Raw genomic sequence first — 27,678 nt, forward strand, 5'->3', positions numbered from 1 at the left:
GAAGCAACCTGTCTGACATCTAAAGTAAAGCCACACATACTTTCCCTGTGGGAGGAGAAACTGGCACAAGACGAGGAAGAACGAGACTGTCACTGGGAACCTGACTCTAACAGCTGCTACACTATCACTGGGCACCAGGCAAGGGCAACAATATGGCTCAGAATGGTGGGGGTGCCTATCAGCACATCCCAAGCGTAACCAGAGCTTACACCGTAGCCTGCCTCATCACCACTGCTGCTGTGGTAAGTGCCCTCCTGGGTTAATCCTGAGATCTGAGATTTCAGTGCACTGACACAGATGTAATCAACATATGTCATCTCAAATTGTCCACTATCTGACCTCAGTCCTTGTACCCTCTCCTCTGCAGCAAATGGAACTGGTCAGTCCATTGCAAATTTATTTTAACCCGGATCTAATCTTCAAAAAGCTTCAGGTAAGTGACTACGAAACAGCTGGAAGTGCAACACAGTGTGGCTACTGGTATATGACTACTGGTCAATGACTGTTAACCAGTCTGTGAACTGTCAGGTTGGCCAAACACTTATCTGTATATCTTATAAAAAGCACGCTATAATCAGCAGAGCAAGCATATTGAGCCCACATTTATCAAAAATAGCACAATTTGCACAAAATCTGTAGAGTTTTCACTTCCACTCAAATGCAGACCTTGAGGGGGCAACCAGGTTGTTCCCATACACACTGGGGATAATTAATTAAGCTTAATGTGCCAAATTTCTGGCTAAATTTGCTATAAAAAAATCTCTGGTATACATGCGTTTTCACTATATTTGCTATATTTTTGATAAATTTTTCACTCCTCACTAGACAAATGGGCCTGGGTTAGCAGAGGGGGCATGGTTTAGTGCAGAATATTGGCAAGAATTAAGCCATCCAATAAGTGGCTGACATCGACAGGTTTGACTGATATTCTAATATGTATAGGGGCCCTTGACTCCCTAGACATATTTTGCACTTCCAAAAGTAAGAAATAACCTATTCTCATCCTTTTACGGATCAGACTCACCAATTAAAATTTAAGGGGATTTGTATAACACAGATGAAAAACAGGATACATACTTTGTAATTCAGAGATCCATCAGAGTTTCATCCATTTTTCACTGATCCATGGTAAAAAGACTAGAATATAGAAAAGATCAGACGGTCTACCTGCTTCAGCGAAAAAAAAAGGGTGAGAAAAAAACAAATGCAACAAGGAGGTAATACAAAAATCACATGAGAGACAAACAGCGTGTTTATCACAGATGTAAAAATAGACACGGATGTGTTAATGTAGCCTAGGGGGGAGATCACACAAGGCTGGCTGGTTGCATGCGGCAGAAACTCCACACACTTGCCGCACAATTTTCTTTCACAATCACGCTGCCATCGGCCAGCCATGGGTGGGCAGGGATTTAAATCTTGAGGAGTTATGAATCATCCTAATGAACAAATCAATGTTTCAAGCCATGTCAACAATAACATACTTAAAAAATGTATTGCAGCATAAAGGTATAAGTGTGTAAAAAGTATAAGGGTGAGGCCAGGAGAAGCATTCATGTCGCGGCCGCGATGCAGCTGAGAACCGCAGCCGCCAGGTGCTCCTGTAGTTTTCAAGTTTCCTATTAAACAATCATTTGATTTTGCGAATGAAACAGCTGCTACCCCTGCAAAATCTAATAATTGTTATATAGGCAGTCTGAAAACCACAGCAGCACCTGGCCGCAGCGGCTCTCGGCCTTACCACAAGAGATAAAGTAATTATAAATTGATAATGAAATACTCAGCTCGGCTGATCCCATCCTGGAGGAGTTTGGGAAAGGAACAGGAAGATAAGTCATCAAAGGCTCACCAGCCACGAACTCCTGCCTGGTGTTATCCCTCTTCCTTGGTCTTATAGTTCCAGTACAAATTATATACGCACGTGTTGCAGCCAGAAGAATTCCCCAAATCAAATGGCCTAATACGTAGCTATTTCTCTAAGTAATGTTTAGATTTCATACATGCTAGTGATAAGAAGCAAGTAACTTTCTTGGCCTTGCATTTTTAAAACAAATGTTAGATAAATGGTAATGAAATGCAGTCTGGTTTCACAAAATGTCAAACTCAGGATATACAAGTGCTTCTCAAAAAATTTGAATATCATCAAAAAGTTAATTTATTTCAGTTCTTCAATTTAAAAAGTGAAACTCATATATTATATAGAGTCATTACAAAGAGTGATCTATTTCAAGTGTTTATTTCTGTTAATGTTGATCATTATGGCTTACAGCCAATGAAAACACAAAAGTCATTATCTCAGTAAATTAGAATAATTAACAAAAAACACCTGCAAAGGCTTCCGAATCGTTTAAAAAGGTCCCTTAGTCTGTTTCAGTAGGCTCCACAATCATGGGGAAGACTGCTGACTTGACAGATGTCCAGAAGGCAGTCATTGACACACTCCACAAGGAGGGTAAGCCACAAAAGGTCATTGCTAAAGAAGCTGGCTGTTCATTGAGTGCTGTATCCAAGCATATTAACGGAAAGTTGAAAGAAGGGAAAAGTGTGGTAGAAAAAGGTGTGGACTGCTGCTGGAGTCATCGCTTCAAGAGCCACCACACACAGACGTATCCAGGACATGGGCTACAAGTGTCGCATTCCTTGTGTCAAGCCACTCATGACCAATAGACAACGCCAGAAGCATCTTACCTGGGCCAAGGAGACTGTTGCTCAGTGGTCCAAGGTGTTGTTTTCAGATAAAGTAAATTTTGCATTTCATTTGGTCTAAGGGGTAGCTTTTCTCCTTATGGAGATTTGCACTGACGAGGGCCAACAGCCCGAAACACTGTGTCTGCAAATTGAGATTCTGATTTGGTTTTTATCCTAAGTCATATTGCACGACTCGTTAAAAGGTTGATTGTGACTTGTAGGATTGCTACTACCAATAGGTGGCGCTATAGAGTACAAGTCCTCTTTTTCTCTGAAGAGGCAATTTGCATATTAAATTTCCCAGAGGAGCATTGCATGGCGAATAAGCCTCCTTACCTTGACGTGCCAGAGCTGGTGTGTCACTCTCCATAAGGAGAACCATTACCCCTTAGACCTCAGTCCAGAGCCTCTCACCTAGCCAAATCAGTTCTCATACTTTGCACTGACGAGGGCCAACAGCCCGAAACACCGTGTTTGCAAATTGAGATTCTAATTTGGCTTTTATCCTAAGTCATATTGCACGACTCGTTAAAGGGTTGATTGTGACTTGTAGGATTGCTACTTCCAATAGGTGGTGCTATAGAGTACAAGTCCTCTTTTTCTCTGAAGAGGCAATTTGCATATCATTTGGAAATCAAGGTCCCAGAGTCTGGAGGAAGAGTGGAGAGGCCACAATCCAAGCTGCTTGAGGTCTAGTGTGAAGTTTCCACAATCAGTGATGGTTTGGGGAGCCATGTCATCTGCTGGTGTAGGTCCACTGTGTTTTATCAAGACCAAAGTCAAAGCAGCAGTCTACCAGGAAATTTTTGAGCACTTCATGCTTCCCTCTGCCGACAAGCTTTTTGGAGTGTAAATTTCATTCTCCAGCAGGACTTGGCCCCTGTCCACACTGCCAAAAGTACCAATACCTGGTTTAAAAATAACAGTATCACTGATTGGCCAGCAAACTCGCCTGACCTTAACCCCATAGAGAATCTATTGTCAAGAGGAAGATGAGAGACACCAGACCCAAAGCAACCTGGGCTTCCATAACACCTCAGCAGTGCCACAGGCTGATCACCTCCATGCCACGCCGCACTGATGCAGTAATTGATGCAAAAGGAGCCCCGACCAAGTATTGAGTGCATTTACTGAACATACATTTCAGATTTTAAAGACATTTTTCAAGATGTTGTTATAAAGTATTCTAATTTACTGAGATAATGATGTTTGTGTTTTCATTGGCTGTAAGCCATAATCATCAACATTAACAGAAATAAACACTTGATATTGATCACTCTGTTTGTAATGACTCTATATAATATATGAGTTTCACTTTTTGAATTGAAGAACTGAAATAAATTAACTTTTTGATGATATTCTAATTTTGTGAGAAGCATCTGTACATGCCATAATTTACTATACTCTGAATCAGTGGTCCCCAACCTTTCTTATGTTGAGAGACACATTCAGCTGAGAAATGTTCGTGAGCCACATTTTATGTGAAGAAATCAAAGAAGCCACATAACTAATAGAGGACAGGAAACAACTAAAAACAAGAAGTTCCAACTAACTTAGCATATGTTCACACGCTGCATTTTGCTGCGGATTTCTCTGCATCAAAAGCCAGAGTGTTGGCAGGAAAAACGCTGTTTTTACTTGTCTTATTTTCCATTCATTTGAATGACTAAAAAAAAAGCTGCAAAAATGATTAAAGAATTGACATGCTGTGGATTTCAAAAAAGGCCCAGCCGCTCAAAAAATACAAGGAAAAAAAAATGCAGCGTATGAACGAGACTGTAAAAATGTAATTTACTTTGCTGGTACTGTACAACACAGCATTTTTTCACAAGTGAACATACCCTAATTCTTCAGCGGTCACAGTCGCAATTGACGTCAGCATCAATGGGGTAAAGCTGCCGGGATCTGAGTTACCGTAACTCTGGTCCCAGGAGCTGAAGGCAGTTGCAGACTATAAAAAACAGCCCTCGCTTGCTGTGAATAGAGAACGCTCAACTCCTGAACACTTTCCACACATAGCGATGCTATCAATGACTAACACTGTATATCTGTCACTGGTCATTAAAGGCTTATTCTGCTCTGCTCATTTCTGTATGTCACATCTTGTCTACAGATGCCTGCAGGAATGTGTACATGGTCTGCGGGTATCACCCACCAGTCCTAGTCTTTGGAATAGGACAGGTACATGATACGTGCCAATAGAGTTCCAGCGATGCTCTTTTCCAAATACGGAAGTGCTTGGAGCCGGATAGTCCTTTACGGCTTTCCAAATGATGTAAAACTTACAATTAAGTCAGATTGATTTTTAAAGGAATATTATGGCTCCACTCACTTTTGTATTTGGAGGTGTCAGATACCTACAGGGCTAAATGCGCCTTTGGCAGATGTTATGCATCTGTTCTAACAAACTTTTCAGGTGCCCAATACCTGCCAATCACGTAGGCCACCTAGCAGACACCTGAAGATGTGACACCTCACTCACCGCCTGATATGAAAGTGAGTACAGCCGGAATAATCATGTAGCCATAATTGTGTAAAATTGTCATTGTTATGACCCATCTTCCCATCACTAAAAACCTATGATTGAAGGAAAATGTGGAAGAAAGCAGGTTTGTGGGAGCCATGTGTGTAAGGTGCATACTGAGAGTAGAGGAGCAAGCAGCTGGAAGCGGAAATGTGGGAAATGGCTATGTAGCGCTGAGTAAGATGGTGCGGAAAGTGGCCAAGGAACTGGCTACACAATGAGGGGAATGAAATCAACAGAAAAGAAGGAGGAGGCAGTCACAGATCCATTACACTTCAGACTTTTCATGGTTACTCCTCCACTTTGTGCGGCTTACAACTGACTGTTATACCTAGAGAGCGTTGATGTGCTGAGATTGCAGGCAGCCATGAGCCTTAGGCTATGTTCACACACGTTGTGTTTTTTTTTTGCTGCAAATCTGCTGCTAATTTCCTCTGGCAGGAAAACAGCTGCGTAAAAAATGCAGGTTTTGTTGCGTTTTTTGCTGCGTTTTTTTGACCACCCATTACTTCCTATGGGTGAAAAAATGCAGCAAACATGGCCCCACTATCAGTATTTGGTCAGTATTCGGTCAGTATTTTTTTTTCAGGAGTGGGAGTCAAAACCATGTGAGTAACAATCAGAGAAAAGGTATAATAGAAACAAGTCACCAATTCTGCATTTATCACCCACTCCTGGTTTTGGCTCCCACTTCTGAGAAAAAATACTGACCGAATACTCACCAAATACTAATAGTGGGGCCGTGGCCTTAAGATGAGGACCCCTGTTCTAAATGGAAAGAGTCAAACTCACAACCTTAGGCCTCAAGGGTAACAGGATAAAATGGACCACAAAATTTGTTGTGCAATTTCTCCAGAGCATGCCGATACTCCATATGTGGGGGAAAACTACTGTTTGAGCGCACGGCAGGGCTCGGAAGAGAAAGAGGACTGTTTTGACTTTTTTAATGCAAAAATGGCTGGAATCGAGAGTGGACGCCATGTTGCGTTTGGAGAGCCCCAGATGTGCCTAAACAGTGGAAACCCCCCACAAGTGACCCCATTTTTGCTCACCACACATGTAGATACATTCCTTGAGGGGTCTAGTTACCAAAATGTTTTTCTAGATTTTGCAGCTATAGTACAGTAAAAATGTTTTTTTTTATATAAAAAGTCGTTTTTTTGTCACCATATTCTGAGAGCTGTAACTTTTTTATTGTTTGGCGAACAGACCTGTATTAGGGCATATTTTTTGTGGGATGAGTTGCAGATTTTTTTTGTACCATTTTGGGGCACATAATATTTTTTGATCGCTTTTTATTCAGATTTTTCAGACACAGAATGAACAAAAAACAGTAAGTCAGTTATCACTTTTATTTTTTGCGCCATTCACCGTGCGGTAAAAGTGGTAAGACAGTTTTGTCCTTCAGGTTGGTACGATTACAGCGATACCAGATTTATATTGTTTTCTATGCTTTGCTATTTTTATAGACTAAAAACAATATTTTACAAAAATGTATTTGTTTTAGCATCTCCATATTCTGGGAGCCATATTAGGTCTTGTATTTTGCAAGACGATTTGGCGTTTTCATTTATGCCATTTTTTTTTTTTTACATATGACTTTTTGATCGCTTTTTATTCACTTTTTTGTGAGTCAGTATAATGAAAAAGCGACATTTTTGGTGTTTTTTTTTATTTTTTTTTTATGGCGTTTGCCATACGGAATAAATAATGTGACAGTTTTAGAGGGTCATTACGGCCATGCCGATACCAATTATGTGTACTTTTTTGTTGTTTATTTTTGTTTTATCACAAACGCTGCATTTTGAGTGGCGAAACGACTTTTCGTGATTTGTGTGCGCCTTTTTTTGTGGTTTTTTTTTTACACATTTTATTTTACTTTTTTCACACTTTTTCACTGTGGGACATGTACAATTGTTTTTTTGATCACTGGTCTCACAGGCCACCGTACCCTGGGGTCATCACATGACCTTAGGGTACCATGGTAACCATCGGGACCCGCAATTTTCATCGTGGGGGTCCAATGGTTATTAAGGGGATCTTTTGACCCCCTTGCAACAATTTAAATACCGTTGGCGTGATTTTACATTTACATTGTACATTTTGTGGTGAAAATGACCTCGCAATATGATTCTGCTCATCAGTACGATTACAGTTTTTTTCATTATTTTAGTGGTGAAAAAAATCAGAAGTTTGCAAAAAAAAAAATGTGGGTGTTGTCTCGCCATTTTCCGAGAACTGAAACGTTTTAATTTTTCAGTCGATTAAGCTGTATGATGTCTTATTTTACTGTATGTGGGGCGAGACAACATTTTTATTGAAACCATTTTGGGATAGATGTGATGTTTTGATCGCTTGCTACAGCATTTTTTGTGGTATTGCAGCGAACAAAAAAACGTAATTTTGATGTTCTTGGTTTACGGTGTTTACTGATCGGGTTAATTATTTTTATATTTTGATAGATCAGGCTTTTCTGAACACGGTGATACTACATATTTATATATATATCTTCATTTTTACTGGGGAAAAGTGGGTGATTTGAACTCTTAAAGGAGCTCCGTAATGACAATCACGGGGGTCTTCAGTAGTCCTCCGGCTTTCATAGCAACCCGTCGGCGACCTGTGATCACGTCACGGGTGCGCCGATGGGCCCATTGAATGACGCTCCCCCATGCCGGCACATGTTAAATGCAGCTGTCAGAGATTGACAGAGACATTTAACAGGTTAACACAGAGGCGTATCTAGGGGGGGGCAGCCGGGGGCATGTGCCCCGGACACAGAGTTAACACAGACACGAGTACAATTGAAGCTCTGACCTCCGGGTCAGAGCGACGCCAGCAGTATGATCAGGTCATGTGATCACGCTGTTGACGTCACTCGCACAGAAGCTTGAAGACAATGGGCGGTAAGTGCTATATACTCTGTGTGTGTGTGGGGGGGTATTTACTGTGGGGTGTATGTACTCTGTGTGTGTGTGGGGGGGTATTTACTGTGGGGTGTATGTACTCTGTGTGTGGGGGGGGTGTATTTACCGTAGGGGGTATATACTCTGTGTGTGTGTGGGGAGGTGTATTTACTGTGGGGGGTATATACTCTGTGTGTGGGGGGGTGTATTTACTGTGGGGGTATATACTCTGTGTTTGTGGAGGACACAAGTTTGGTGATCTAGGAAAGGACCGGTGCAGATACAATATGGGGAGTCTTGGCAGTATGGAAAGTGAGAGGGTAAATGTATGAGGAGGGAGGGGGAAAAGTGTGAGGAGACTGTTGAGGGAACTGGTGTGAGGAAACAGTATGGGGGGAGAAAAGTATGAGTGGGCACAGAATAGAGACTGAGTAGTGCTGGGGGCTACTAGCTTGGGGTGACAATGTAAGGGCACAGCCAGGAGGAGACAGTATGCTAAGGAGGGGGAGTGCGAAGAGGGGACACATTATAGAGACTGGGCCCTATAGAGGGGACACAGTGTGAGAGGATAGTGTGAAGAGGGAGCCCAGTATAGAAAGGAGAGGGCAGTGTGGAGGGCATGTACCAGAAGAGGGACAGTGTGGGAGTCATATTTTGTGCAGGAAATATAATGAGGGGCAATTATTTATTTAGGGGCTCAGCGTAGGGCAGATATTTTTATTTAGGAGCATTATAATGACACTCCTATCTAAGGGTATCGTGTCGGGATGTGCTGCAGAAGACCGGAGAAGATGGAAGTCTGCAGAGATGAGCTGTGGATGAGAAAACTCATCATAGCATCTGGACAAGATGAAGTTGTAAAGAAAGAGAACGACTCCAGAGACAATGTCATCCTGCCAGCATGAACTCATTCAAAGATTTCCAGTTAAAGTGAATCTGTCACCAAGGTTTTTGCAACCGAATCTAACAGTAGCATACTGCAAGATACAGTCACTGATTCCAGCAATCTGTCACTCCCATCTTCGCAAGCATCTATTAATAGTATATATTTCATTCATCTGCTGTTTTTAACCCTTTAAAGCTTGCATCCTCCTTCCCATCTCTGCAAGCCTGTATTAACGGTATAGATTTCATTCATCTTACTGAGTTTGTTCCCTGATGCTGTAAGACAGTGTTTCCCAACTACAGTCCTCAAGAGCCACCAACAGGTCATGTCTTCAGGATTTCCTTAGTATTGCACAGGTGATGGAATTATGGCCTGTGCAGGTTCTGCAACTATCACCTGGAAAATACTAAGGAAATCCTGAAAAGGTGACCTATCCGTGGCTCTTGAGGACTGGAGTTGGGGAACACTGCAGTTGTTAGAACCCTCCTGTTTGTTTTTTCCATCTTGTGTTTTGCGGTTACGTGACCATCTGTATCTCACATAAAAAAACCCATAAAAAATAACCTTTACCAGATATCATTAAAATATTGCCTTAACCCCTTAAGCCCCGCGGGTGGTTTGCACGTTAATGACCGGGCCAATTTTTACAATTCTGACCACTGTCACTTTATGAGGTAATTACTCTCGAACGCTTCAACGGATCCCCCTGATTCTGAGATTGTTTTTTCGTGACATATTGTACTTCATGATTGTGGAAAAATTTCTTCGATATCACTTGCATTTATTTGTGAAAAAAACGGAAATTTGGCGAAAATTTTGAAAATTTTGCAATTTTCAAAATTTGAATTTTTAAGCCCTGAAATCAGAGCGATATGTCACACAAAAGAGTTAATAAATAACATTTCCCACATGTCTACTTTACATCAGCACAATTTTGGAACCAAAATTTTTTTTTGTTAGGGAGCTATAAGGGTTAAAAGTTGACCAGCGATTTCTCATTTTTCCAACAAAATTTACAAAACCATTTTTTTAGGGACCACATCACATTTGAAGTCACTTTGAGAGGTCTTTATGACAGAAAATACCCAAAAGTGACACCATTCTAAAAACTGCACCCCTCAAGGTGCTCAAAACCACATTCAAGAACTTTATTAACCCTTCAGGTGCTTCACAGGAATTTTTTGAATGTGGAAGAAAAAAATGAACATTTAACTTTTTTCACAAAAATGTTAATTTAGACCCAATTTTTTTTATTTTCACAGGGGTAACAAGAAAAAATGGACCCCAAAATTTGTTGTGCAATTTCCCCTGGGCACGCAGATACCCAATATTTGGGGAAAAAATACTGTTTGGGCGCACGGCAGGGCTCGGAAGGGAAGGAGCGCTATTTGACTTTTTGATTGTAAAATTTGCTTGAATAATTAGCGGACGCCATGTTGTGTTTGGAGAGCCCATGTGTGCCCAAACTTTGGAGCTCCCCCACAAGTGACCCCATTTTGGAAACTAGACCCCCCAAGGCACCTATCTAGATGCATAGTGAGCACTTGGAACCCCCAGGTGCTTCACAAATTGATTCGTAACAATGAAAAAGTGAAAAAAAAAACACTTTTTCATTTTTATGAATCAATTTGTGAAGCACCTGAGTGTTCCAAGTGCTCACAATGCATCTAGATAGGTGCCTTGGGGGGTCTAGTTTCCAAAATGGGGTCACTTGTGGGGGAGCTCCAATGTTTGGGCACACAGCGGCTCTCCAAACGCAACATGGTGTCGCTAACAATTTGAGCCGATTTTCCGTTAAATTTGTTAGAGGACACCATGTTGCATTTAGAGAGTCCCTGTGTGCCCAAACATTGGAGCTCCCCCACAAGTGACCCCATTTTGGAAACTAGACCCCCCAAGGCACCTATCTAGATGCATAGTGAGCACTTGGAACCCCCAGGTGCTTCACAAATTGATTCGTAACAATGAAAAAGTGAAAAAAAAAACACTTTTTCATTTGTATGAATCAATTTGTGAAGCACCTGAGGGTTCCAAGTGCTCACTATGCATCTAGATAGGTGCCTTGGGTGGTCTAGTTTCCAAAATGGGGTCACTTGTGGGGGAGCTCCAATATTTGGGCACACAGCGGCTCTCTAAATGCAACATGGTGTCCGCTAACAAATTTAACGCAAAATTGGCTCAAATTGTTAGCGACACCATGTTGCGTTTGGAGAGCTGCTGTGTGCCCAAACATTGGAGCTCCCCCACAAGTGACCCCATTTTGGAAACTAGACCCCCCAAGGCACCTATCTAGATGCATAGTGAGCACTTGGAACCCCCAGGTGCTTCACAAATTGATTCGTAACAATGAAAAAGTGAAAAAAAAAACACTTTTTCATTTTTATGAATCAATTTGTGAAGCACCTGGGGGTTCCAACTGCTCACTATGCATCTAGATAGGTGCCTTGGGGGGTCTAGTTTCCAAAATGGGGTCACTTGTGGGAGAGCTCCAATGTTTGGGCACACAGGGACTCTCTAAATGCAACATGGTATCCGCTAACAAATTGAATGGAAAATCGGCTCAAATTGTTAGCGGACACCACATTGCGTTTGGAGAGCTTCTCTGTGCCCAAACTTTGGAGCTCCCCCACAAGTGACCCCATTTTGGAAACTAGACCCCCCAAGGCACCTTTCTAGATGCATAGTGAGCACTTGGAACCCCCAGGTGCTTCACAAATTGATTCGTAATAATGAAAAAGTGAAAAAAAAAACACTTTTTCATTTTTACGAATCAATTTGTGAAGCACCTAGGGGTTCCAAGTGCTCACTATGCATCTAGATAGGTGCCTTGGGGGGTCTAGTTTCCAAAATGGGGTCACTTGTGGGGGAGCTCCAATGTTTGGGCACACAGGGACTCTCTAAATGCAACATGGTATCCGCTAACAAATTGAATGGAAAATCGGCTCAAATTGTTAGCGGACGCCACATTGCGTTTGGAGAGCCCCTCTGTGCCCAAACTTTGGAGCTCCCCCACAAGTGACCCCATTTTGGAAACTAGACCCCCCAAGGCACCTTTCTAGATGCATAGTGAGCACTTGGAACCCCCAGGTGCTTCACAAATTGATTCGTAATAATGAAAAAGTGAAAAAAAAAACACTTTTTCATTTTTACGAATTAATTTGTGAAGCACCTAGGGGTTCCAAGTGCTCACTATGCATCTAGATAGGTGCCTTGGGGGGTCTAGTTTCCAAAATGGGGTCACTTGTGGAGGAGCTCCAATGTTTGGGCACACAGGGACTCTCCAAATGCAACATGATATCCGCTAACAATTTGAGCCGACAATTTGTTAGCGGATATCATGTTGCATTTGGAGAGTCCCTGTGTGCCCAAACATTGGAGCTCCCCCACAAGTGACCCCATTTTGGAAACTAGACCCCCCAAGGCACCTATCTAGATTCATAGTGAGCACTTGGAACCCCAGGTGCTTCACAAATTGATTCATAAAAATGAAAAAGTGTTTTTTTTTTCACTTTTTCATTTTTACGAATCAATTTGTGAAGCACCTGGGGGTTCCAAGTGCTCACTATGCATCTAGATAGGTGCCTTGGGGGGTCTAGTTTCCAAAATGGGGTCACTTGTGGGGGAGCTCCAATGTTTGGACACACAGGGGCTCTCCAAACGCAACATGGCGTCCGCTAACAATTTGAGCCGATTTTCCATTCAATTTGTTAGCGGACACCATGTCGCGTTTGGAGAGCCCGTGATGTGCCTAAACAGTGGAGCTCCCCCACAAGTGTCCCCATTTTGGAAACTATACCCCTCAAAGATTTTATTAAGGTGTATAGTGAACATTTTGAACCCAGAGGTACGGCACATTATTTGTTTACATTAGGTCATCATATTGAATAAGTTTTCATTATTCTTGAGCGCAAGTGCTCGCTACTTGAGTTTGCATCGGGTACTCAGGTATGCACCATGTACAGCGTGTGCTCGAGTGACATGCTCGAGTCCCTGCTCCGCATGTTTCACGGTTATTAGACACCCAAAAAAAAACATGCGGGGATCGCTCGTGCATGGCAGGCAATCCCCGTAAAGTTTTTTGGCCGCGAAGCATATGGGGCAGAGACTCGAGCATGTCACTCAAATACCCACGATACTAAATGCATACCAGAGCACCCGATGCAAACTCAAGTAGCGAGCACTTGCTCTCAACACTAGTCGCCATATCGTCATCTTTTTTTCTTACTTTTGAAAAAAATCCCAACCCCAGCCCTAACCCTAGCACAACCCTAGCCCCAGCACAACCCTAGCCCCAGCACAACCCTAGCCCCAGCACAACCCTAGCCCCAGCACAACCCTAGCCCCAGCACAACCCTAGCCCCAAACCCAGCCCTAACCCTAGCCCAATCCTAACTCAAGAGTTTATTTTTGACGCCGTTCCTTGTGCGGTATAAGTGATTAGACGACTTTATTCTTCGGGTCGGTGTGATTACAGCAATGCCAGAATCATATGGGGTTTTTATGACTGACAGCTGTCACACACTAAAAGACGCATTTTTTGTAAAATCTAGTTTTTGCATCGCCATATTTTGAGAGCTATAATTTTTCCAAATTTTGGCAGACAGTCATGTGACGGCTCGTTTTTTGCGGGATGACTTGACGTTGTTATTGGTGCCATTTTCAGGCACGTGACATTTTTTGATCGCTTTCTATTCCGATTTTTGGGAGGCAGAATAAACAAAAACCAACAATTCAGGAATTGTTTTTTTTTTTTTTTTTTTATTCTGTTCCGCGTGTGGTAAAATTGATGAGGCAGCTTTACTCTTCGGGTCAGTACGTTTACAGCGGTACCACATTTGTATAATTTTTCTATGTTTTGGCGCTTATACACAATAAAAGCTATTTTATAGAAAAAAATATTTTTTAGTATCGCTTTATTCTGAGAGCTATAACTTTTTTATTTTTCGGCTGATGGAGCTATATGGCGGCTTGTTTTTTGCGGGACGAGATGACGTTTTCAGCGGTATCATTTTTATTTATATGCGTCTTTTTGATCGCGTGTTATTCCACTTTTTGTTTGGCGGTATGGTGATAAAGCATTGTTTTTTGCTTGGTTTTTTTTTTTTTTTTTTTACCGTGTTCACTGAAGGGGTTAACTAGTGGGACAGTTTTATAGGTCAGGTTGTTCCGGACGCGGCGATACCAAATATGTGTACTTTTATTGTTTTTTTTTTATTTTTTTTATAATAATATTTATTGATGGGTACATTATATTTTTATTTTTGGTGTATTATTTTTTTTATTTTTTTATAATATTTTTGCACATTTTTTTTTTTTTTTTTTTCCACTTTCACACAGTTTATACACTTTATTACTTTGTCCCACTCTGGGACTTTCACTTTTTTTTTTCTGATCGCCTGCATGGCACAGGAATGGAGCACCATCCCTATGCCATGAAGGCTGTCAGAAGTGCACAGTGTGAAGATTGCTTGGAGATGCACTGCGCATGTCCAAGCAATCTTCCTGCTCTCTGGTGACCCGGATGTTGTCATGACGACATCGGGTCGTCATGGCAACACCCGGGAAGCCTTTGCAGACTGCGCTGGAAGCCGGAAGAGGAGGTGAGTATCGGCGATCACCTCCCCTTGCCCCCGCAATGCCGCGATCGACTTCGATCGACTTCGATCGCAGCATCGCGGGGGTTAATGTGCTGGGAGCGGTGCGTGACCGCTCCCTGCACATAGTACCGGGTGTCAGCTGTGACAATCAGCTGACACCCGGCGGCGATCGCGCCCGCACAGCCTGTGTGCGCGCGCGATCGCCATGACGTACTAATACGGGTCTGGCTCTTAAGTCCCAGGGCACAGACGCGTATTAGTACGTCAGATGTTATTAAGGGGTTAAGGCACACAAACAAATACTGTATAACATAGAAATAGACATAAAATTTGCGAAAAGATGATCAAATGCTGTTAGCTCAGATGGATATATAGAAAGACATCAAGATATAGGCTATAACGTCTAACAAGACGACATGTAGTCCAGAGAGACCCAATCATTCAGAGTCTTTCACAAAAGCCTATTCTTATATAACAGTCATAGATCATAATAGCAAGATTAGCCACTAAGAGTACCGCTAGAATATATTACTAATTTATTTTGATTCAAAAAAGATCCCCTGTGGAGGCGACATCAGTACAATATAAGATGATTCATGAATCTTCCAATTCATCTCAGCATATCACCTGTTAATGTGAATATGCTTAATAACTAGCTGCAGTTAGCAGTATAATCACCAGGTAATAGTAGTACTCCAAAATTACAAACTAATATATAGATAAATAACTTCCCCAAGCTGGGATATAACAGCAGGTTCACTTGCAAAAAAAAAAGAAAAAAAAAAGGTTCATATAGTATGAAGTATGCACAGACGAAGCAATACCCCCCACTACAGTTGTAGATATTTCAGATAAAGTGCATATAGAGTTAAAGTGCATAAATAGTTACTCATCTTAATATGCAGGGACACTGTCTTCCCAGTATATTATATAGGGATTCCACATTCCTCGACGCGTTTCCCCGTGTAAATCAAGGTTCATCAGGAGTAAAAATGGGATGATAATGTAATTAGGTATCCTGCTGATGGTTTGCAGTCTCTCACGTGACCATCTGCCTTTATATTCCAGCTCCGCCCTTTTGCTGTGCTGGACTTCAGTGTTTGACTGTTTCTCTAGCCAGGTGCTTCAGTGCCTTTCTCTGTCAGTTCGCTTGGTCCTTCTGGGACCTCTAGTACCTTTTTGCCAGTTTGCCTTTTGTGTTCTGCAACAACTTCTCTGTTTAGAAGGTGTCCCATTTTTGTCCCAGTCCTTAGTTCTTTTAGGGACCCCTCCCCTTATGGTATGTCTTCGTTCAGACTAGCCGAGGACTAAGGCGGGTGGTCTGCTCGCTAGGAAGTCAGCCCGCTACATCGTAGGGATTCAGCTTAGTCTTACTGTAGGGACAATTTTCCCCTATCTTTCCTTCGTACTTGTTGCAGATCATAACAGCAGTAAGGTCATCTCAATTGCTCAGTTTATGATCCATGTTGGTCTGCAAGTTTGTTTGTTTCTGCATTTTGTCTCCTGCTGTCTTAAGTTAGTTGATTGATTGTTAACGAGTTAAATTAGTGCTAGGTCGAAGCACAAACTTCCCTATATATTTAGACCTAGCCATGGCGATGGCACTTGTGCAGATTTTATCAACGTGCCATATTTTTCAAAGTGTCAGGGCAATTAAATATGGCAGTTGGACAGGGCAGGAGACAGGTAAGATATGCAAGACATTCAAACAATCTTGTTTCCATTTCATTTATACTGCAAAATGTATTCACCCTATGTATTTGTACCATTTATGTTCTAAGAAAAATGTTCAGCTCACCCCGTTATGTCCTGGTTCCCATGACTAAGAATGTGTAGGTTGAAAAGCGTAGGACTATTTCCCTGCACTGGGATTGCTTACTTCTGCATCTCTGTGCTTTTTAACATGATGGCTAAATAAACGTCAGGTTTTAAGAATCTTATCTCCTGTGGTCGCTGCAGACAACTCTTCTTACGTATTGGATTTATGTTCTAACTACTGCAGTCACTCATATCTACCATCCTTTCACGCACTCTATGCACACCATCCATATTAACCCCTTTCTCCTACCCTCTCTTTCTTCTAGTTGCAGGAGATATCTCCCCCAATCCAGGCACTTCTTGTAATAGTAACTTTAACTCCTTCCCTGCTATACTTAGAAACCCTGCAAATCTCATTAACATTCCTTTGCATGCCTCCTGTACCCTTTAACTGTATCCTCTGGAACTCAAGGTCAGTGTTTAAGAAACTCTCCTACATCCATGACTTTTTCCTTCCAAACTCCCTTAATCTTCTGGCTCTTAGTGAAACATGAATCCAGCAGTCAGACAAGACTTTTCATTCCCTTCTCAGTCCAAGAATTCAGGTCCCAAAACCCACGTCAGAGCTGACGATCTGGCCAATTATTTCAAAGTAAAAATTTACCATACCCAACAGGAAATTTTCTCTCAATCCCCTAATATCATGCATTCTCTTCCCTCTTGCACCGGTCATGGAAGAGGTTACCCGGCTTCTCACATCTTCTCGCCCTACTAAGTGTACCAGTGACCCTATTCCGTCACAATTCCTTCAGTCACTTTTCCAGACTGTCACAACTTACCTACCGTATATTCCGGCGTATAAGACGACCTGGTGTATAAGACGACCCCCCTACTTTCCTGTTAAAATATAGAGTTTAGGATATATTCACCGTATAAGACTACCCCTTTTCCAACGCATACCAAACACCGGTAAAAATTAAAAAAACAGATTTGAATTTAACATGGTCCTTTTTTAATTTAAATTCTTATGACATGCAGGTATATAGCAGGAAAACTGTCACTCATAAACATATTAAAATAGGGGGGACCCCACGTCATTTTTTGGGGGGGTCCCCCATTCTAATAGCTAGTAAAGGCTAGGTATTCAGCTGGGGGCTGATATTAGTAGCCTGGGAAGCTCCGTGGGTATTACCCCCTTCCCAGACTTCAAACATCTGCCCCAGCCGTCTGCTTAACCTCCGCTAGAGACTATAATGATGGGGGATCCCACGCCAATTTTCTTTTTAAAAAATCCTTTATTTTAACACTAAATGACAATTGAGGGGTTAATAAAGATGCAGTCCCTAAATTATTATTAATTTTGTAATTAATTTTTCCCAAAAATGTTGACGTGGGCTTCGCCATATTTTTGTGTCCAGCCAGGTACAGCAGGCAGGAACGGGCTGCCCCCAACCACCAGCTGCCTATTTGTACCTGGCCGGACACAACAATATAGGGAAGCCCTTTTTATTTTAATTATTTCATGAAATAATTTAAAAAAAAAAGACGTGGGGCTTCGCCCTATTTTTGTGTCCAGCCAGGTACAACTAGGCAGCTGGGGGCTGGAATCTGCAGCGCAGGGAGGCCCAAGCTTTCTGGGTCCCCCCCCCGCTGCAAATTGCAGTCCGCAGCCACCCCAGAAAATGGCGCGTTCATAGAAGCGCCATCTTCTGGCGCTGTACCCAACTCATCCAGGGCCCTGGTGCGGTGGCTCACTGGGTAATAAAGGGGTTAGGGCCAGCTTGGCATTATCAGCTGGCCCTAAGCCTGAAATTCATGGGGTCACGCCAATATTAGACATGACCGCCATGAATTTCTAGTAAAGTAATTAAAAAAAACACAACACCCAGAAAAAAGTCCTTTAATTGAAATAAACACACAATTTTTTAATGTTCTAAATTAAACCATACTTACCGTCACGCCCATTCCAGCTGAAGCCAACGATCTCCTGCAATAAAAGTAAAATAATAAAGCAACCTCATCCTTACCTCTCCATGGTTCCCAGGACCGGTCCAGCTCTGCTACATCGAGATGACAGGCTGCACCGCAGCAGAACGCTGCCATCCAGCCTGTCATCCCGCAGACACTGAGAAGCGCAGGCATGCTTGCGCTCCTCAGTGTCTGGCTGTGACGGCATCCAGATGAGCCGAGATCATGTCCAATGAACTCGGCTCACCTCATGCACGTCACTGACAGCGTGGGAAAATTCTCCTGCTCCCCGCATGCGCAGTAGAAGTTTCCCACGCTGTCAGTGACGGACGTCCAGGAGGTGAGCTGAGTTCATTGTCGGCTCATCTGGATGCCGTCACAGCCAGACACTGAGGAGCGCAAGCATGCCTGCGCTTCTCAGTGTCTGCGGGATGACAGGCTGGATGGCAGCGTTCTGCTGCGGTCCCGCTTGTCATCTCGATGTAGCAGAGCTGGACCCGTCCTGGGAACCATGGAGAGGTAAGGATGAGGTTGCTTTATTATTTTACTTTTATTGCAGGAGATCGTTGGCTTCAGCTGGAATGGGCGTGATGGTAAGTATGGTTTAATTTAGAACAATAAAGAATTGTGTGTTTATTTCAATTAAAGGACTTTATTCTGGGTGTTTGTGTTTTCTTTTAACTTTGACTATGGGGTTAGTAATGGGGGCGTCTTATAGACGCCTCTCCATTACTAACCTGGGCTTGATGTCAGCTGGCATTATAAGCTGACATCAACCCCAACCCTATTACCCCACTGCCACCGCTACAGGGCAGTGGGAAGAGCGAGGCTAAGTGCCAGAATTGGCACATCCTATGGATGCGCCATTTCTGGGGCGGCTGACGGCTGGTGTTTCTAGCCTGGGAGGGGGCCAATATTCATGGCACCCTTCCTGGGCTATTAATATCAGCCTCCAGCTGTCTGCCTAGCCTTTGCTAGCTATTAAAATAGGGGGGACCCCACGTCATTTTTTTGGGATCCCCCATTTTAATAGCTAGTAAAGGCTAGGTATTCAGCTGGGGGCTGATATTAGTAGCCTGGGAAGCTCCGTGGGTATTACCCCCTTCCCAGGCTTCAAACATCTGCTCCTGCCGTCTGCTTAACCTCCGCTAGAGACTAAAATTAAGGGGAACCCCACGCCAATTTTTTTTTAAATAAATCCGTTATTTTAACACTAGATGACAAGTACAGTTACCAGCACTGTCACTGTACTTCATATATATGTGACTGACATGTTTCTATCTATCTAATCTATGTGTGATGCTCTATTCTTTCTGTTATAAATTGTCGGGTACCGCTGCTGAATTGCCGGCCGGCTTTTTTAAAGAGACGGTGCATGAAAACACTAATATTTGTTTTAATAAATCCTTTACACTAAATGACAAGTACAGTAAGCAACACTGTCACTGTACTTCATATATATGTGACTGACATGTTTCTATCTATCTAATCTATGTGTGATTCTCTATTCTTTCTATTCTAAATTGTCGGGTGCCGGCTTATGCCGCTGCTGAATTGCCGGCTTTTCATATATTGTCACAGAAGCGATGCGAACTTCCCTGCTCCGGACACAGCGCAGCGCTTCTGTGACAAGTGAAAGCTGTCGGCACAGAAGCCCTGCGCTGTGTCCGGAGCTGGGAATACGCAGCGATGTGTCAGTTTCAGCACAGAAGCGCTGACTGTCTGGACCTACCGCCGCCGTATTTTAACTCCCTCCACCTTATATTAACTCCGACATGGCAGGGATACGGCCACGGCAGCTTATTAACACCCCCAGAGTATCCCCGCATGTCAATTTCTGAAAGTTCAAAAGCATTACCGGCGTATAAGACGACCCCAGACTAGACAGAAGATTTTTCAGTCTTCAAAAGTCGTCTTATACGCCGGAATATACGGTAACTAAAATATTTAACCTCTCTCATCTGGAATCTTTCCCTCCTCCTTCAAACACGCCAGTATATACCCATTACTTAAAAAAACATCCCTCAACAAGAACTGCACTGCTAAATACAGACCTGTCTCTAATCTCCCCTTCATTTCTAAACTTCTGGAATGTTTTTTTCACTCTCATCTAATCCACTATCTCTCAGATAATGCTGGTCTTTAAACCTTTACAATCCAGTTTCCACTCTTTACACTCTACTGAAACTGACCTCACTAAACTTTACTAAAGTCTCTAATGATCTACTAACAGCTAAATTTAATGGTCAATCTCTCTGCAGTATTCAACACAGTGGATCAAGAGCTCCTCCTCACTATGCTCCGCTCTATCGGGCTCAAGAATAATGCTCTCTCTTAGTTCCCATCTTACCTCTGACCACTACTTCACTGTATCTTTTGCTGGCTCCTCTTCCCCTTACCATCGGAGTTCCCCAGGATTCAGTTCTAGGTCCCCTTCTCTTTTCCCTATATACTGCTTCTATTGGACAAATCATCAGTAGGTTTTCAGTACAATCTGTATGCTAATGACACCCAATTATACACATTGTCTTCTGACATCACACCTGAATTACTACAAAATACCAGTGATTGTCCGTCTCTAACATCATGTCCTCCCTCTATTTAAAACTGAATCTGTCAAAAACTGAACTCATTGTGTTTCCCCCCTCTACTTTCGCAACCCCAATATTGCAATTTCTTTGTGTGGTTCTACCATTACTCCCCCAGCAGAACACCACCGCTGTCTTGGGGTTATATTTGACTCAGATCTTTCCTTCACTTCCCACATCCAATCACTCGCTCGCTCATGTCACCTACATCTCAAAAATATCTCTAGAATTCGACCTTTTCTTACCTTTGACTCTGCAAGAACTTATTGTTGCTCTTATTCATTCTCGACTGGACTACTGCAACTCTCTACTAATCGGTCTATCCTAAACTCTGCTGCCGACTAATCCACCTGTCGCCCCGCTAATACCCGGCCTATTCTCTCTGTCAATCCCGTCACTGGCGCCCCATTGCCCAGAGACTTCAGTTCAAAACCCTAACCATGGCATATAAAGCCATCTACAACTTGTCTCCTCCATACATCTGTGACCTAGTCTCCCGGTACTTACCTGCACACGACCTCCGATCCTCACAAGATCTTCTTCTCCACTCCCCTCTTATCTCCTCTTCCCACAATCGCATACAAGATTTCTCCCGTGCATCCCCCCTACTCTCAAACTCTCTACCCCAAAGCATCAGACTCACCTACTGTTGAAACCTTCAAAAGGAACCTGAAGACCCACCTCTTCAGGCGAGCCTACAACCTGAGTAACCCTCGCTCCACCATATTGCTGCACGACCAGCTCTACCCTCACCTACTCTATCCTCACTCATCCCCTGTAGATTGTGAGCCCTCCCGGGCAAGGTCCTCTCTCCTCCTCTACCAGTCACTGACTCGTTTTTGTTCAAATTATTGTACTTGTTGTTTGCTATGTATACCCCTTTTAAACCTGTAAAGTGCCATGGAATTAATGGAGCTATAATAATAAATAATAATAATAATAATAATAATAATAATAATAATGTACTACCCCGGTCAATTCGATTAATTCCGAATACCCACAGTTTTAGGTGTGCCCTAAAATTGCACTCCTTTAGTCTGGCCTATCGTCTCACCTCACTTATGTAACTATTCCAGGTTTGCCCTTACAAATTGTTCTTCCAAATCAGGCCCCTCATAGCATCTGTTAACAAACCCTCCATGCACTTAAGAGCAGTTTGTATCTGCACTTACACAGGTACTGGCTGGTGACCGGTTCATGCAGCGTTATGTGAATACCCTATTTATTATATTGATGGTTGACCATATGATACAGGCACCTTTTACCATTTACCTTTCGTGTCTCCCCTATTTCCTCATGGGCTGTAAGCTTGCGAGCAGGGTCCTCACTCCTCTAGGTATCTGTTGAATGTGTTTACTCTTATGTCTTTATTGTCTGTACAAATACCCTCTCTAATGTAAAGTGCCACAGAACATGATGGTGCTATAGAAATAAAAATTATTATTATTACACACAAATACTAATGTTAGATACTTCAAATCTGATATAATCATTTAATACTTATTCATTTTTGGTTTTCCAGTTTGACTTTAAACATGATTTGCTGATTCTGATTTTAAATCAGGCTAAAGTGTCCAAAAAAGGTGATTGGTAAGAGATAACAATGCAAACAACTTACCTTTGAAGGAAATGTCACATGGCAAGCCGAGTCCCAGAATTAAGAGTCAATCTATGCTAATATTATTGCCTAAACTGTGTGTGCCCACACGACATAAATGTGTTTGGAGTCCCTGAAAATTGAATAGGTATTGGCACAGACTGCCAGGTTAGGCTGCGGTTTCCTTCATTCTTTAGGGACAATGAAACTTTAAAGTGCCAGGTATTTAAAGGGGTTATCAGGGACTTTTATTATTTTTGTGCATGGGGCTAAGAACCAACCATTTTGCAACTCTGGATCTGGTGGCCAAGACATAGAAACCATGGCCATTAAAGGCTGAATTTCAGATTCGACTAGTAAAAATTAGAGGGTAATCAGTGAATATTCAGCAAGTAAACATAACAGGGAATCTGTCACCAGGTTTTAGGTATTCTATCTGAGAGCAGCAAGATGTAGGGGCGTAGATCTGGATCCCAGCTATGAATCACTAACTGGGCTACTGGCTTCAGTTTTGACAAAATGTCTTATCTGCTGTAGATCAACCAGTTCTCAGAATGCGGAGCTCTGTATAGCCCCATCTACATCTCTGATTGGCAGCTTTGTGTACACTGTGCATAAGCAGCCAATCAGAGGTGGAGGGGAGATTATACAAAGCCTGATAAAATCACTATTTTATTAAAACTACAGCAAACAGCCCCATAAGTGACACATTGCTGGAATCAGGGTCTCTGCCCTTACATTATGTTGCTCTCAGATTAGGAGGCGAAAACCTCATGACAGATTCCCTTTAATAGTTTTTTTTTTTTTTTTTTAACATCTCTGAACATTAAAATATTAATGTAATGTTTTCTTTTCACAGATTTGGAGACTAGTAACCAATTTTCTGTACTTTGGAGAGCTGGGTTTCAGTTTTTTTTTCAACATGGTTTTTACGTATCCTCACATTATAAAAGGGATCCACACACTAAATATGACATGGAAGTACATGTTGCTCTCTTTAAAGAGGTTGTCCACTACTAATATTGCCCCCATCGATTTAAAAATTGTGGCAACAAGTCTTCTTGTAATTACCTTGCGTGTTCTTTATTGCATCCACCGGGCGCTTTCCTTCTCCTCTGCTTTCGTTGGGAAAGTGCACGGTGGATGCTGGACTGTGATGCGTGGTGAACCCCCGTCCACAACCCATCAATCAAGGGGAGCGCATCACTTGGTCGCGCCCAGCTGCAGACGGAACTTGACGTGACATCAGCGGATACCAGAGCCGTGATGCCTGTGAGCGGCCAGTGATAGGCAATAAAGAACACGCAAGGTAATTACAAAAAGACTTGTTGCCACAATTTAAATTGATGGGGCAATGTTAATAGATGTGGACAACCTCTTTAATAATGTGACAATATAGAAGACACTAAGTGAAATGCATTGTTACTTTGGTTTTGTTAGTTTCCTTTACATATATTTCATCTATCCAGGTACAGATATTGCAAAATGTTGGAAGAGACATCCTTCAGGGGGCGCACAGCAGATTTTGTATTCATGTTTCTCTTTGGAGGACTCATCATTACAGTATCCTTTTGTTGTTTTAAATTGTCGCAGATACTGAGAATTTTTAAAAGAATTCAGATCCTAGAAATGTCCACATATTAGTAAATGAGGAATAAGGAAACTTCAATACTCTTAGAACCATGATCCAAGTTTGGGTTAGTGGAAAAGCTTGTGGTGAGGTTTTGCTGCGATACTAGGGACTTTAAAATGGTTGTATTACCGTGTTAAGCTAGTTTTAGACCAGTTTCACATGACCCAGATAGGGTTCATAATTTGTGTGATACGTTTTGTTTTTTTTGCTGTAGTTTTCTAAAACACAGTAAATGTGGCAATTTTACAGCGTAAAAAAAACTGCAGAAAAAAAAAACATGATCACATTTTGTGAACACAGCCTTATAAATGCCATTTTTGGACCCTGACATGGAGCGACAACAGGAAAAAGCCATATTTTCACTTTTGAATTGGAAGCTTGATTGTAGCATAATCACTATGCATCATCATCTATGTGTCAAGAAAAATAAGTTTAATACATTTTTTGCCACAACAAATCAAATATGCCAATATGTGTGAAAGAAAAGCAATTATCACTTGTTGGCTGTATCCTTATAGGTTTTGGCTAAAAATTCTATGAAATAAAAATATTATTTTATCAAAGGGAATCTGCCAGCAGGTTTCGGCTTCCTCATCTGAGAGCAGCAAGATGTAGGCAAAGAGGCCCTGGATCCAACAATGTATCACTTAGATTACTGGGGGAAGCAGTTCTGACACAGAGTTCTTAGATTTAGCTATGCAGCAGAGCTGAGGAAGCTAACCCCGCCCACACCAGGCTCTCTATGTACAGTGGCTATAGACAGTGAGCAGCTTATCACAGAAGGGGGAGAAGTCAGACTAGAATGCACAGGCTGCAGTAGCTCATGCAGTCCAGACAATGATAATCACAAGGTGATAAAACCTTCAAAATAAGTAAACAGCACACAGATGGACATGTGACCCTTAATTGAAATCTGTGTTTTAAACCCTACCTCATGCTGTCCTCAGATTACATAGCAAAAACCTGCTAACAGATTTTAAAACATTTATCACTTCGAGATGGGGATATCGATTCACAAGATTCCCATCCATCAGCCAGGTCGGTAATCTGTGACTGCTGGACGAGGCCTGCAAAACTCACTACCTCTCGGCATTGCCAGGATAGTCGCAACCACAGATTGGTGACCTGGCCGATGGACCAGAGTGCTGCGAATCGATTCTCCCCTCTCAAATTTATCACCTATTCACAGGAGAGAGGATGAATGCAGAATCTTTGTGGATCTGACTGCTGGTATCCCCATTAATCACTAGAATAGGGATCAGAAGCCCATTGATCTGGAGCACTGCACTCAGCGCTATAAGACTACTACTGACTCTATTCAAATGCCTCTGGAACATGTGGTCGGGGACCCCCATGATCATGTTTCTCACCTATCCTGTGGATAATAAATGCTGGTAGTGGAATAACCCCTTTTATAAATGGACCCATTGAATACTGTACAGAAGGACTGAGAATAAATACTCAGCATGCAATAATCCTTTTAGGCTTCCTTTGACTATACAGGTTCATGTAGCTGTTGATTTCTCAGGACTGTCTCGTCTCGGTCCTCCTGAACCTATACATTTTCTTTAGGTATCATCATTACTGTAGCTATAACAATAAATGTATATTAGTCCAGCAGCCAGTGACTCCTTTATTTGTCTACATTTTCCAATTCTGTCCTAAACAAGAAACAGGTGTTTGGTCTTTTAGTTGATCTCTCCTTCATGGGCCAGGCTTTTACTCTGATGTTGGTATACGTTTGGTGCCGCCGAAATCCTTATGTCCGAATCAATATTCTTGGCATTCTGACAGTTCAGGCCCCTTACATGCCCTGGGTACTTCTACTTTTCTCCATACTAGTGGGCGATTCCATCCTTGTGGATGCTCTAGGTAAAATACATGGCCTCCAGGTCCTTTTTTTTTTTATTTTTTTTTTTTAACATGTGTTCAGAGGTGGCCCTATTTTAGGTTGTATGTAAAATGTTTTTCTTCTGTTTCAGGCATTGCAGCTGGGCACCTTTATTACTTTCTTGAAGATGTTTTCCCAAACCAACCAGGGGGAATGAGGCTCTTAGTTACTCCAGAAATTCTGTGAGTATGAAAACGATGGGTCCTCACGTCCCCAATTTGCTAATATCCTAAGCTGGCGATAGTTCGGTTAATAAGTTGATGAAAGAATAGACACGAGCAGAATGAAACCTTTTCAGTGTTAACCACAGGGTAGCGATCCTTCTTATAAAAAAAAAAATACACCTAATACCACCAGAATCCAACACACACACACACACACACACACTGATGCTGTCCAGACCACCCATCACCTGCCCGCTGAGGCGACAGATTGGCTGCAGGGTGAAGTGACTGGTGGTTGGGCAATCACCACATCACTTATGATCCAGCAGAAATTGGAGCGGTAGTGGTGGGGATGATTCAATTGGTAAGTACTGCTTGTTTTTTTGTTTTGTTTTTTTAAATGAAGAGCTTTACTCTTTGTAATCATTACAAATGTAGTGGAGAACCCATTAAAATCAGAACATCTTGTACTGAGTATTCCATCGTATTAAACCAATATGTGGCATGGAAATAAGGATTCGTTTAATAAGTGCATTTTACAAAAACCAATGTCATAAAAGTTGTGCAGGATTTCTTAAGCGAGGTAGTTCCATTACCTTCTGAAAGAATTACCACCAGGAACTCTTCAGCGTATTACCATGAACAGCTTTGTCTGTGTGTCTTCCGCAGGAAACAGATATTTGATGAGCCTCACATGGACCCCAATTACAACCCTTTACCAGAAGATATTGTGAACCAATGGGTCAATGGCCAGCCACCTCATGCTGAGTAAAGTAACAGTATTAAACCCAAATTTCCTGCATATCTTAAAATAAATGATTTTTCTAAGCTTTGGACTTGTGCATTCGAGTGAGGCAGTACAATGTGGCAATCAGTTTTCAAGTTTTTATCCTCTTAATATATTGCAATCATCATATTATACAGCACTGTGTACTTACAATTGCTCATTTTGCCCTTCTACCCAGCAAATTCTTCTCTTTTCTCTACTCTATGTAGAAACAGGAAATCTCTCGTCCCTACAAAAACCATTCCCCTCTCCAAATCCTGACCCAGTTGCCCCCTCCGCCCCCTGCCAGGGACTTCTGAAGTGACTTATGACTCATACAGGAAAAATTGACCTCCTTTTTGCACATAGAGCTTAGAAGGATTCAGTTAGTCAGTTTTTAATCAGGTGATGTTATAGACCTAATGGAAAACAAAAGGAATTTACTGAGTAGAAGGGTAAAATGAGCAATTGTAAGTACACAGTGCCATATAATATGACTAATATATTAAGAGGATAACAATTTTGATGAGAGTACTTCTTTAAATTCTCTTTTCTCTGCTCTGTGTATAAACAGGAAGTCTCTTTTCCCTGCATGAGTCATCCCCCTCTTCAACTACTGACCCAGCATCGCTGCTCCTCCCCACTGCCAGGGACTTTTGAAGGGATGACTCATGTAGGGAAAAGAGACTTCCTGTTTTTACATAGAGGTTAG

The 27,678-nt window shown here is 42.1% G+C and overlaps 2 protein-coding genes across 7 annotated transcripts in view; one reads left to right on the forward strand and one right to left on the reverse strand.

Annotated features, from left to right (window-relative positions):
- LOC141259090 (solute carrier family 2, facilitated glucose transporter member 11-like) overlaps positions 1-1,205 on the reverse strand; it is a 219,241-nt gene extending 218,036 nt beyond the window's left edge. Inside the window, exon 1 of one of the 3 annotated variants that reach the window (XM_073674600.1) lies at positions 1,078-1,205. The gene's annotated coding sequence lies outside the window, so the exon portion shown is untranslated. The remainder of the gene's footprint in view (positions 1-1,077) is intronic. The other 2 variants (XM_073674584.1, XM_073674594.1) reach the window with 2 other exon arrangements.
- Positions 1-27,028, forward strand: LOC141259104 (derlin-2-like). 4 transcript variants are annotated; one of them, XM_073674614.1, is made up of 7 exons: positions 28-242; positions 368-433; positions 23,372-23,445; positions 23,982-24,075; positions 25,816-26,017; positions 26,128-26,218; positions 26,870-27,028. In XM_073674614.1, exons 1-7 carry the CDS (start codon positions 153-155, stop codon positions 26,970-26,972), a joined length of 720 nt encoding a protein of 239 aa, XP_073530715.1. In that variant the 5' UTR covers positions 28-152; the 3' UTR covers positions 26,973-27,028. The 4 variants fall into 4 exon arrangements, with proteins under 4 accessions (XP_073530732.1, XP_073530715.1, XP_073530724.1 ...); XM_073674623.1 differs by having other exon boundaries at positions 29-242; positions 25,822-26,017; XM_073674631.1 differs by lacking the exon at positions 368-433 and having other exon boundaries at positions 1-242.
- The last annotated feature ends 650 nt before the right edge of the window (positions 27,029-27,678 follow it).

Source organism: Phyllobates terribilis, unplaced genomic scaffold, assembly GCF_046119375.1.
Source record: "Phyllobates terribilis strain yellow unplaced genomic scaffold, ASM4611937v1 Scaffold_1__5_contigs__length_1240528914, whole genome shotgun sequence".
NCBI lineage: Eukaryota > Metazoa > Chordata > Amphibia > Anura > Dendrobatidae > Phyllobates > Phyllobates terribilis.